General features: G+C 39.9%; 1 protein-coding gene across 1 annotated transcript in view; it reads right to left on the bottom strand.

Annotated features, from left to right (window-relative positions):
* The window catches only part of Sntb1 (syntrophin beta 1), a 255,315-nt gene that overhangs the window by 131,202 nt on the left and 110,884 nt on the right, over positions 1-13,229 (bottom strand). The window contains exon 3 of the mRNA XM_042265484.2: positions 7,890-8,106. Within this exon, the coding sequence (XP_042121418.1) occupies positions 7,890-8,106 (217 nt within the window). The remainder of the gene's footprint in view (positions 1-7,889; positions 8,107-13,229) is intronic.

The following is a 13,229-nucleotide window of genomic DNA, read 5'->3' as shown; positions in this document are numbered from 1 at the left end:
TTAAGAATTGTCTTAGTAGGAGGTCTCTGCAGTGGCCTTACCCTGTGGCTTGGGTCCTAGAACTTTATAATGTGTCCTTTGAAATGGAGGTGGTGGTGGCCATGGGATTCATAATATATGCACCAGTGTAGATGCAGGACCATAGAAACTCATGTATCATCTGGGGCAATCGGGAGCATTGGATCATAACTGTGCAAGGAACACAGCTTTGTAATTGTTCTGTTCTCAAGGCCTTACATACAGGTGTTTTGTTCTGGGCCTACAAAGTACAAGACAGCTCCAAAGAGCTCCTAAATGCCTCTGAGGTCATCTTTTAACAGTCTCATTGAGTAGTATCTGGCTTTCATCTATCTATACCAACCTCCTTACCAAAGGTTCACTTGCCATGCCCTCTTTATTCTTCCTGAATACACTCTTTCAATCTTACAACACAGCTAGACTTAGAATTTTCAATGTATTTAAATTATCCTTTCCTTTCAGTTATACATTTCATCCTTAATTTCTTTCTTTCTTCTTGTGTTTTACTAAAAGCAGTCGTCAAGAGAAGGCCTGACATATCTTCAGCATTTTGTTTAGGTATTTCTTCTATCAAATATTTTAGTTCATCACTCAAAATACTTCTACAAGAAAATAGGATGTGAACACAACTCAGCTGATTTCCTTGACACTTTTAAAATCTCTTTTCAAAGGACACTAGTCCTATTCATGAGGGACTGACCTTCAACCTAATTATTTCCTACAGCCTCCACCTCTTTTTTTTTTTAACACAATGCTTTGTTAATTTTTTGAGATACAAAATACATAAATTATATTTTGATTCACTGGTGGGGATGTTGTTCTGTATGCTGTGAATATGTGTTGCTCTGATTGGTTGATAAGTAAAGCTGTTTGGCCAATGGTGAGTCAGAATAAGTGTAGGCGGGACATTCCAACTAGAGAGAGAGGAAGGAGAAAAGCAGATCTGGGAGACACTGCTAAGACGCAAGATTTAAAGTACCCATAAGCCACAAGCCACTTGGCAAAGTATAGATGTAGAGAAATAGGTTAATTTAAGATATAAGAGCTATCTAGGAGAAGCCTGAGCCATTAGGCCATATAGTTTAAAAATAATATAAGTCTCTGCATGTTTATTTGGGTCTGAGTGGCTTCAGGACTGGGCAGGACACAGGAAAATTTTCAGCTACAATTCACTCCCTACTCTTATCTTTTATTCCTCCCAGATTCATTCTGCCCCTCGCTACCCATTTCCAACAAGGTGCCTTGATTGTTTTAGAACCCACCGAGTCCTAATTGTGCTGCCCACATACTTATGGGTATGAGCCCATCCACTGGAATGTGATCAACTGCACCTTTAATGAAAACCAATTCTCCCACCCCCAGAAGCTATCAATTGTCAATAATTTCCTCAGTTAGGGAGTTGGGTCTCATGATCTACCTTTTCCTCTATGCCAGAATGTTGAGTGACTTGATTTTGTACAGGGCTTAAGCAGGCTTAAGCAGGAAACCATAGATGCTGTAAGTTTATGATTACAATGGTGGTACTATTATATCCAGAAGATACCATCTCACTCTGGATTTCCCCAGCCTCTGACTTAACAACCTATCAGCCCCTGTTTCTGAGCCTTGGAGAGTGGTAGGGATTTGGCTGTCTCCTGTGTGGTTGAACAATCCATATCCCGCCTTCTAATACTACTGAATGGAAGATTAGGTTTCAACATCAGACCCTGGAAGGCATACAAATATTATATATTTAAAGAACTCAAGAACAGGGAAAGTAGTAAGAAAGAATAAATGATAATATTGGGATTTATAATCTATGCTTTCTAATTTCAAATTGTGTTTATCCCCCCTGTGATACAGCATGTAGTTCACATGGATAAACTTTTCACATTAGGATAAATTTGAAATTTCATATTTCATTTCATATAGCATAGTTACACATTGATTTTACATTCTCCTCTTGTTTTCAGATGTAATGTAAATCAGGATCTCTGAGCAATAGATTCCATTATGAAGCAACCATTAAGTGTCCAATCAAGAATTAAAAAAAATGTAAGAAAATATGTATTTGGTGAGCCTCTTTATAGGGAAGTCATCTTAAGGAGAAAAGATAGATGTAAGTGCCTCATGAATCTTTGTTATGAATGCAATTAAGGAGGAAAATTGTCAACAATATTCAAAGTTTAATGAGTATAGTGGAGAGTTCTACATAAGGTATGGGGTAAGGAGGAAATAAATTTAAGCCAATAAAATGCTCATTCTTCTGTTGGTAGTCACTAAAATGTTATTTGTCTATAAATATGGAGCTAAAGTATTTGGTATCATCTAAAATTCTAACTGAACAAAGTGATATGAAAGCAACCTCAGAGAGCCAGTGATTCAGGTTGATAACCAAACACCAACTCTGTTCTGTTTTGACTCTCACCAGAGAAAAGAACCATGGAAAATAAGGAGGTTTAATTAGCCATGAAACAACAGGGGAACCATTCAGGGAAACCACAGGTTATTTATGTTCAGCCCAGAGGAAAGGGAGTTGGCAAGGCAAAATGCTACATACTGGCCACTTTGGAAAGGCTCTCCCCTTGCTAGAAAGACCAGCTCCATCTTTCTTACGTGAAGCACTTCAGATGTATTAGCCCATCTTATATTGATTCCAAACTTATCCAATAACTACTGTGGTACTTAAATTTCTCATGTAGCTAGTCCACACGGAGAAAATGCATGCTTTAGTTGCCTTGGAAGTCAGCAATGTTGGAGTAACTTGGTGTTCTGGTATACCTGCTTATATTTGCATTTGTCTTCCAACGCAGCCTGTCCATAATAGGAGCACATCAAGATCCTCCCTTGCAGGCAAGCCTATTTGCTTGACAAGTGCATTGATTACTTAAGTGGATTCTGGCTTTTAGGTTAATGCAAGTCAACCTTTCAGAGATGGATCCATCCTTGCAGGCCTTTAAATCAAGTTGCTGACTTTCTGTGGCTAAGGTTGAGCCTCTGACTTATGGTGACATCATTGATGGTGCTTTGTGGAAAGAAGCCCAAGTGTGTTCTACAGGACTTACGGGATCCCACCTCTCTGAGTCACTGTGCCAAGTTGACATTTCCAGCTGAATCCTGAACAGCACTCTCACCAGAACACTTTGTATAGAAACACATACAGTTTCCCAAAGCAGGGTGAGTGTATCTCTTTGTACTTTACCCATAAAATACACAGTGAACTCTGTTGTGTAGTTCACAAGGTGGTGAACTGACACCTCATAACACTGCCCGTGTTGGCACAGCTGTGCACACCCACTACCAGGTTGGTTGATGCATTATCCGAGTTTCAGCAAATTTTCTATGTATGGGGAGAGAATGTTGCTTTAATCTAGTCCCTCATATTCAAAACTATCCAGGGAAAGATGTCTTCAAAAGAAAAATTTGAAGAAGTAAGAATGCCCAAAATGGATAGATAAGTATGCTGTTTATCATATATTAGTGAGAACATTCTTAAATAGTTCCTTTGTACTGAACAAACTTCCTGAAAGCTCGGGTAGTGGAATGAAAATACAGAAAGCCTCAGATTTCAAGAACCACGTAGTTCAGGAACTAGGTAGGCAAGTAAGAAATAGTTGTCAGTCTTTAAGAAGGTTGCAATAAGTAAACAGAGCTGCATGGAGGGTGTAGCAAGAGTGATGTCCAGGTGGGGTCACTTCTGCTGGGGCTTAGACAAGGGCTGTTGGGAAGATGACAGGGAGGTGACTGCTGGTCTTACACAAATTACCTAAGAATTGCTGGAGCATCAAGGCTGGAAATGTAGGGGCCAGTGCTGGGCAATTAGGGAGGGTACAAAGCTTACTGGGGCTTTTATACAATACTGAAGAATATAGATATTATGATGTGGGGGGAGAGAGAGCCTGTTTGAACAAATGGATAAACACAGGGTTTCTTATTCCATTGATTAGGAGGATGGGGGCTGGAAAAGTTAGCAAACTGCAAACAAAGCATCAGAAAGGATAGGGTTCCAAATACTCTGGTGGACCACAGATGTGGCCCGGATGAGGACACTGGGTGTGAAGGCCAAGGATTAACTATGAAAAGCAGGGAACATATAAAGAGGTAGCATTTGAAAAGCGTATGTTGTCCTCATTGATAGCCACTAGCAGTGAAATTCTAGTGGATTTGGTGCCTGCTGAGTGACCTTTTTCATGGAAAGAGCAGCAATCTTGCCTGCTGTTCTATGGCTGTTTCTATTTGAGAAATTGAGCATTAAGGGTTTTAATGCAAACTGTGAGCGAAACTGTGTGTCGCCCACTGAGGGCATCAGCCCCCGAGAGGCTTTGTGGCATTTGTCAATCCGTTCTCATGTTCTGGCACCCAGGGGGCTGTTAACTCCTGGCTGACAGTTCAGGTGAACTGTTCTGTCAGGTGTTGAGGTCGGAGACAATGGAGGTAATGATTCAGAAACTGGTATGGTGTCAGCCAAGGCTGGGTGAAAATCCCAGCTCTTCTGCTTGTCTTAACTCCCAATCCTCAGCGAAGCTCATAATGTGGGGATGGAGTATGTAGAGGATGGTTAATTGCGTTCAATGATGAGTTCTTGCTTAACTTGATGTAGCTGTGCCAGAACTAAGACTTCTCCAAGCCTGTGGCTAGACACAGAGCCCACACTCTTTACCCCTTTTCTCTCTTTTACAATAACCCTATGTACTGACTTCCATGATTCTCTTGTAATGATTGTCTGGAAGTTTAGTGTGCATTTCTTCCATAGTCCAAGGGTTACTTATGGAGAGTGTTTTAAAAACAAAAACAAAACAAAACAAGATATTTTAGGTTTGATTTTACTGTTAATCTTCTGGCTTTGGCTCACTTCTGCCAGAGGACGTTGTTTATATTATTTCTATCTTATGGGGCTTGCTACACTCTCTTTGTGTTTGCCCAATTGTATGCATGTTCTGTGTGTGTTTAAGATCAGATGAGATTGCTAGTGTCATGGTTGTAGACTCCATGCGCATTTAAAATAAAAGTTCATTCTCTAGTAGCAAGATGCAAATTTTAGGATACATCTAGGAACGGCTTATTTTGCTATTTAAGCCTTCCATATCCTTACTTATCCTTTGCCTTCCATGTGACTCATCTTGGACTGAGAGTGACATATATTGAATTACCTTACCCTATCACACTTCTGTTTCTCAGAGCTCTTTCTATAGCTTCTGCTATACAAGTGGCTGCTGTATTGTTATTTGGATTTTGTTTAAATCTATCGAATGCTTCTTGCAAAATTTGGTCTTCAGCATAAATCACCCTGCTTTGTTCTGTTTTTCCCCGCTCTTCACCATGCATTCTACCTTGTTGTATATCAAGATTGACATCTTTGCTCTCTGTTGCTGCTTCTCTGCAATAGTTTAGTGGGCTCCTGCCAGGTTTTGCATCTTGCACCTCCAAGATCACTTTGTGTTAGGAATTTCTTGTAGTCAGCAGAGTTGTGGTTTGCTGATATTATATTTCTGATTGGCAATGCTATATTCTTCCAAGCATGTAAATACAATTCTGTAAGACATTTGTTTCCTCTTTCTTTTTTTCCTTCACTAGGGGCAAGTCTCCTCCTTATCTCTTTGGTAGCAACAATTCAGAACCTATCTGGACCTGATGTCCCCGCCTGCACCATCTGTCTCAGCTGGACCCCTATTTTTAGTTCTGCCCTGTTGTTTCTCATATCCCAGCAGGACAGGCTCTGCCTCTCCCACCCAGGATGCTGTGCAGATAATTCATCAGTGGTAGACTTAAACAGCGGTGGTATTAAGCTTTAAAAATCCATTCCCCTCTCTGGATAGACACACATAATGGAATTTCCAGTATTATTAAAGCCTGAGGTTTCTCAAAATAGTCTTGATAATTGATTGACCTCATGCCATTCATAGGTCATACATGTTACAGCATATAAGTCTATTGCTAGAAAGAACAACAGAAAAAAATTCATGAACTTTTTCTTCAAGTTATTAATAACATCTATGATTTCTGGAAATTTCTATGTCTTCCCCATTTTTTTATTTTTTTGCTCATAGAGTGGGGACAATAATAACATCACAAACAGCTGTTAGGAGGACTACCATGTCCTAAGATGTCAGACATGAAGGAGGTGATAATGAAGGACCTGGCAAGAAATTCTGTGAAGCCCCTAAGTATGAACAATAGAGATGAGAAAGAGCATCCATCCCCTTGACAAAGGAGAAGCTGCTTCTGGACATCTGCTGCTTAGAGCCTTGCCTGCAGCAGTGTGTGCCCAACTGTATCCACCATTTTTCTTTTTTTAGGAATGTGAAAGCCTATCTTTAAAATGTGAAATTTCACAATATTCAATATGACAACTAGTTTGAGATTATTTAAAATGGTGGTTAGACTATTAAAAAAAAAACATGTACAAGTAGAGTATAACCTGTAAGCTGTGACTTTGCAATCGCTGGACTAAAGGAATTAACATAAAACTTTGTACAAGATGAGCATACCATAGATTGTGAATCCATTGCATCTGAAACCTTGACATTAGATTCTTGGGAGAATGGACTTCTTTGATTAGGTGAGTAGGACCCAAGGGAGATGGAAATTCAGAGCAATCAAGAAATCAACTGCAGGCCAGGAAATCAGTGGAAATGGAGGGAGAACCAAAAGGATCAGGGAGGAGGAGGGTCATCAAGGAAGGTCCTCATTCCATTGGTCCTGACTCCTCTCTGGATGCTGCTTGCTGGATCTCTCTAAAGAGCAGCCCATCCCTGTGCTGCTCAGAGGACACTGGGAAGGGAGCTGGGGAGGAGGGCAGTGGGGTATGACAGGTGGTTGGAGCCAGAAGGGCCCCAGCAGCTTCCTTGGAGTGAACTTCTTAGGATGAGAACTAAAGCCCACATGGAGTTAGAAGACCAAGAGTCCATTTCCTCCCTGTCCCAGTCACTTTGGCTTTTCCCCATCAGAAACTGTGAACCTAGCCAAATACTTCCTATTCGTGGGTGTTGCAGCTGTCCCACACATGTTGTGAAGAATGACCAGTAGAGCTATTTCTATTTTTAGCACTTTAATGTGGATGCAAAGGTCACCAAGAGTTCCCATGTGTTGGCTCAGCTCTGTCTCTCTCTCTTTCCCTCCTCTCTTCTTAATTCTCATCTTTGATAACTTTTCCTACAAATTCTGTATTGTGTGGTCAGATAATTTGGAGTGAAAAGAGACCATAAACTTTTACTTCACTTTTGCTGTCCTTCAGAGTGCCCTGAATTAGGGGGAATGTCTATCCTGTGGCATTCAGAGTCACTTGTGAACTTCAGAAAAGTGTCCAACAAGCTGAGTGGTGCCGTTTCTTATCCTCCTATGGATGAGAAGAGCTTTAAGTCTGCCATCTGACCCTCCTAGGTCACTGTTGAGGATGCTGGGGCTCAGGCAGGCAGAGTTGCCTTTTACTAACACGACTAACACTTGTCATGGACACACTCATTGTAGTGCACACTCATTCCAGTGCTAAGCACTTTGTAGGGTTTCCTCATTTAGCCCTCACAAGCTGATATCTATTTCAATTATCCCCATCTTACAAGTGACAAAAACAAGTTTGAATAACTTACCTAAAATCTCATAGACTCACAATGAACAAACAAGGAAAGATACTGGGACACTGATTTCAATTCTCTTACTCTACCTAGAAACTGGGTCATGTGCATTTATATCATGATGATAAAAAAAATAATGGAAGAATGTGGGGAATCCTGGATGGAATATAATCTCCCTCCTTCAATACGTATCTTCCCCATGCTTGGAGGGTGGGAGGACCTTTCAGTCTATACACGAGAACGATGGAGTCTTTTCAGACATGAGCACAACCTGGCAAATTCTTTTATAACCTCAGAGGCCAGGAAAGGTTGCCCCATTACCTGTTTTCAGGGTCAGCCAAGGTCATGCTCCGGGTGACATAACACATTTTGAGGGGGATGCTTTTCCGGTCTCTGTGGAAGGAGAAGGACTGGGATGACAGAGGGTCTGCAGAGCTGCCCCCTAATCTAGGGGACTCAGGTGGAGGCGTTTCCCATCCAATTTCAGACACAGGTGATCCTTTCTTCACATAAGGCGTGGCTTCTCTCATGTACTTCACTGCGAAGAAAAAAAAATGACAAGAGGCACTTTTAGGAACACCAGGGTTTGTATAGCACACATACAACAAAAAGTAACATTTATATGTTGGAGGTAATCAACAGTTGTCTAATTGAACTCAAGACCCACTCAACAGGAAGGAACACATGCCTGATACTGTAAACCCAGCCAAGAAGGAGGTGAAAATACTTATCTTTGTACCTACTGGGTAGTATAATTTTCATCCTTTATCAAAGAAGCTTCCCTTTTCAGCTACTACAGAAGGTTACTACCGAAATCTTCAACTTATCAAAAATGCAGAAAGTAAGTGGGTATCCATCCCCAGTTGGGTCATCTACAACAGAACCCCTCATTTAAGGCTCGTGCAGCAGTGAAGAAGGGTGGAGAGATTGTAAGAACCACAGGACCAAGACAACTGCTAGCTAGGGTCATCTATACATGACAGGGAAACCGCACCCGTGAACTCTCAACAATGTGGGTGTCTTCACAAGACCACACCAATTGAAATATCAATGTGGATGGGCAAAATTCCACAAGGGCTTACCCCTAGGATGAAGAGCTGTTTGCAATAATGGCTGCTGAAGGAGGAAGAAGCAATTCTCTCCAGGGATGGCCCCCAGTGAGTTTTCTAGTCTTAGAGGCCAGCCCTGAACATGCACATAAAACAACACTAATGGGACTCAGTAGATTTTGAGTGTGTGTGTGTGTGTGTGTGTGTGTGTGTGTGTGTGTGTGACAATAGTAAGTTTAGAACAAGGTCATGAATTTGTAAGTAGGTAGTTGAAAGAACACAGGAGAGTTAGAGAGAGGAGAGGGAGGGATGTGAATGATGTAAATAAATACACTGTATTCATATATAGAATTCTCAAAAAAAAAAAAAAGAATAGCAAGTTGCATTTCTGGAAAATTTCTGTCTCTGAAAGAAACTTGATTGGACATGCTGTTAGCACCAAGCCTCTTAAATTCCGAACAAGATTCAGGTTTTCTGTTCCTTTCAACATAATTATCCTATTATTTAAATTATGTATCAACGACAATCTTAGAACTCGCTATTACAGTGTTCTTCAGTTGGAAATTGCGTGTAGCTTTTTTCAATTGTGACAATGCCTATCTTTTCTGATTATAAGTCATATTCTGGAAGAAAGACTGAAAACAAGTAGACAGATGACACGAAGTGTAACCTAGGCTGAAAGACATATAATTTAATGCAGATGTAAGGAATGTAGTAGCCACGCCCCTGCCTGGGATGCTATTATTATGCTCAGAAGGAGGGTACACTTTTCAACTTAAATGGTGTTAAAATCATGTATACAAAGAAATGAATATGAGTGTCTATATTCTAGTGGCAAAATCTGTAGTAGAAGAGCCATTATTTTTCAATGCTGAGAGCTAGAAAAATAACAGTTAAATACATTGTAATCTTTATAGATATTAAAGTAAGATTAGATATAGACATGTTGATGGAGTAAGACTTTCAAGATCTATGATTAGTGAAAACACAAAGCAGATAGCACTCTATGTACTATGGCATCTTTGTGTATAAAATCACACACACACATACACACACATATATATAAATTTGTGATTTGATATATGTTTATATATAATATACATACTAAAAGATGTGCATATTTATATATAACTTCAATTATTTTTAGATATGAATGTAGCACTAATTCTAATCGGTCTTTTTGTTTGTTTGTTTGTTTTCGAGACAGTGTTTCTCTGTGTAGTTTTGATGCCTGTCCTGGATCTCGCTATGTAGACCAGGTTGGCCTGGAACTCAGAGAGATCCTCCTGGCTCTGCCTCCCGAGTGATAGGATTAAAGTCATGGGCCTCTGCTGCCCAGACTAATTAGTCTTAATAATAAGAACCTGGAGCTATATACTGGGGTGAAAGCTGAAAGATCAGAGTAGCAGAACAGCCAGCCACTAGAAAGACTTCTTACCTCTAGCAACCCTCAGCCTGAAAGAGGGACTGAGCTCCTGTGTCCTCCCACCATATATTCTTCTCTCTGTCTAGCCATATCATTTCCTGTCTCCCATCTCCACAGCGCTGAGATTAAAGGTGTGAGTTCCCAAGTGCTGGGATCAAAGGAGTATGCCACCACTGCCTGACTCTGTTTCTCTTTTAGACTGGATCAACCTCATGTAGCCAGGTTGGCCTTAAACTCACAGAAATCTATCTGCCTCTAACTCCTGAGTGCTGGGATTAAAGGTGTGTGCCACCACTGCATGGCTTCTATGGCTAACTAATGGCTTAGCTCTGTACTCTGATCTTCAGACAAACTTTATTTATTAGATCACAAACAATATATCACCACATATGAACTCCAGAAAATAATGATAGTAGTTTGTTCGGGGGGAATGGAATGAAAAGTCAACATGATGGACATAGACTTTTGCTGTTCATAGACTTTTGCTATTCATTTGTGCATTTTTTGATTTAACCATATTCATATACTACTTTTGTAGGATTAAAAAGGGTAACAAGACTAAATACAACATTTAGAAGTTCTTCTCTTTCCCATGTTTGCCTAGGTATTCCACAATAATTTGTTTCTCCTAAATTTAAACATTGTTCCTTAGACATCTTTTGAGTTGACTGTGGGAGACCAGCTCCCACTTTTAGCCTAGGGTACTCTTGAGGAGGGTGAAGTGAGAAATATTTAGATAGAAGGATAAATGGGGAGAGAAAAAAAAAAAACACAGAATAGCCTCAGGAGGGCCTGGATCCTTATCCACCAGTCCCTTCTGTCTCTTCTAAAAGGCTATTTATAGGAATGCCAATGGGTGGAGCAAAGACTTCTCCCTAGCTCAGCCAAGTGTAGACTCTTCTAATCACCTAGTAACCATGCACGTGGTCAAGCAATCCTCTAATGCAGCCCTGTTGGGTAAAGCAAGCTCAGGTCTCACTAGGAAACCTTTGTGGGTCTCCATAATTCCCCCTTCTAGATATAATAAAGGGCACACCAGGCCCCTCAGATAGACTGTGCCTTTCTTAGGTCATCCTTCTTGATTATCTTCCTAACCCATCATGGAGATATACTTTCCATCAAGCATACTTTGGCTTAAGTTGGAAGCTATCAAAAAGAAAGTTGCCTGTCTTTGACTAGCAGCCTTGACAGGAGCGGGTACACAACCTAACTCAGCTCTGACTCAGATCCCTACTGAGCTTGCAAACATCCCCAGTGATCTCCAAAGCTGCCACACCTGCCAGTAAAGGATTAGAGGATAATAAAGATGGAATATGGGTTTTTTTTGAATGGGTCTAAGGTGATTACAGCAGTCTCAGCTGCACCAAGCCCTTTTCCTGGATCAAAACTCCTCCTAACATATGTTCAATAAAATTTCCAAGAGACTATTTTGATTCCCAGGAGAAAGCAGTCATTTTAAAACAGTTCAAAGTATCCACTCAAGTGACCATAAACCCATGGTAATTATAAAGACATTTTTAGCTGTTTAAGTAGCAGTAGAATTTTCGTACAAACTAACTCGATTTTGGGAGGCCTACCCCTTTCTGAACAGAAACAGGAGTGGAAACTTCTAGGAAGAAGACAGAAAAACACCCCTAATTATGACACCTTAACTTCACTTAAGTTTTCCAGGGGCCACTGAGATTATAAAATTATATTTTGAGCTATCATAAAATGTGTTCAAATATATCTGAAGATACAACGTGGTCCTTTAAAAATTAGTGTTACCTAATTTGTCTAGACAGATATTGATAGAGTAATAAAAACAATTCTATTATGAACATGACTATATGTATTTATACTTTTTTACAAACTTACATTCAACATTTACTTTTTTACAAACTCACATTCAACATTTACACTTTTTACAGACTTACATTCAACATTTACACTTTTTACATACATATTCAAAAGGAAACTCCATAGGACTATTTTACAAACTTATATTTAAAAGAAAACTCTATAGAACTATTTTACAAACTTATATTTAAAAGGAAACTATTATCAAACATCTAGAAGAGATTTTAAACTGAATTATTACATTTTCTTTTAACAAGATAGAAAGTATGCAAATCATTACTAAAGTTTGGACTTTATAGTCAGCTTTGATATCATTCTGAAAGTTTTCTTGAGAGTTTGAAGTCAGAGGCTAATTTATCAGTGGCTCTAAGCTTGACTAAGGGTAAAATTCCCCCTTCTTAATTTTTTAAAACCACTTTTTAAGATTATCATGAGTGCTTCAAAGTGGCTTGTTGACAAATGGTATTAGCATTTTAATTGCCTCTGGAAAGGCAAGCTGTTCACATGTTTATAGTTTTCAGTAGGTAAGGCTAAGCTTTCTAACATCATTTGAAAAAAAAAACTGCATTTTGAGCTGAAAAAAAAAAGAGTATGTGGGCAGTGTAGTACTGGCATCTCTGTTATGGACTTCACTTCCCAAACTGCCTTTCTCTACATCATCATGCTGTTACAAACTGCATTACAGACAATATTTCCCAAGCTGCCTTTCTGGGTCTGGAAGGAAACGTCCATTCACATAGTCTGTATTTATGCTGAAGCCAAAATCAAATTTTTGCTTTTCTCATGGGAGATTTATGTCTTTCCTAAGCTTGCATTAGGATGCCTGTGTTATTGTTTAACAGGTGTACCTTTCTAATCAGATTTTTTCACCTGACACTGTTTCCAGAGTGGGTCACGCCTGTCCATGTGCACTCAGACAGGCATTTGTTGCCAGAAGTGAAAACCCTTGGGTGCTTCACTCTCCCATCTTACTAGGTCAGTAAAAAGGAATGAGAATACTTGAAAAAAGAGTCTTTTATTTTTTTAGAATTTTTTTTTCCTGAATAGAAAAAAGAAATGAGCTTTTTTTTCACAGCCATGGGCACTACACAGCCTCACCTACCCACTTGGGTCTGGCAGTAGAGTGGACAACTCTCACTGTTCCCACCAGTCTTGTTTGTATGGCCAAATTTTGTCTCAACCTTTCTCATGCTGTCATTACTGCTAGAACTTAGACCTTTCCTCCCTCATTGCAGGGAGGATTTCAAAGTCTTCACTGCTACCTTCAGGCCAGCAGCTTCTCCTCAGCTGCCATTTCACTCTGAGGCTCTAGCCACGGGGGATTCTGGCTAGGGTCTAAAGTATCTG

This window comes from Peromyscus maniculatus, chromosome 20 (genome assembly GCF_049852395.1).
Source record: "Peromyscus maniculatus bairdii isolate BWxNUB_F1_BW_parent chromosome 20, HU_Pman_BW_mat_3.1, whole genome shotgun sequence".
Taxonomy (NCBI): Eukaryota; Metazoa; Chordata; class Mammalia; order Rodentia; family Cricetidae; genus Peromyscus; species Peromyscus maniculatus.
The sequence above is the reverse complement of the archived record's forward strand: the minus strand, read 5'-3'. Positions and strand labels throughout refer to the sequence as shown.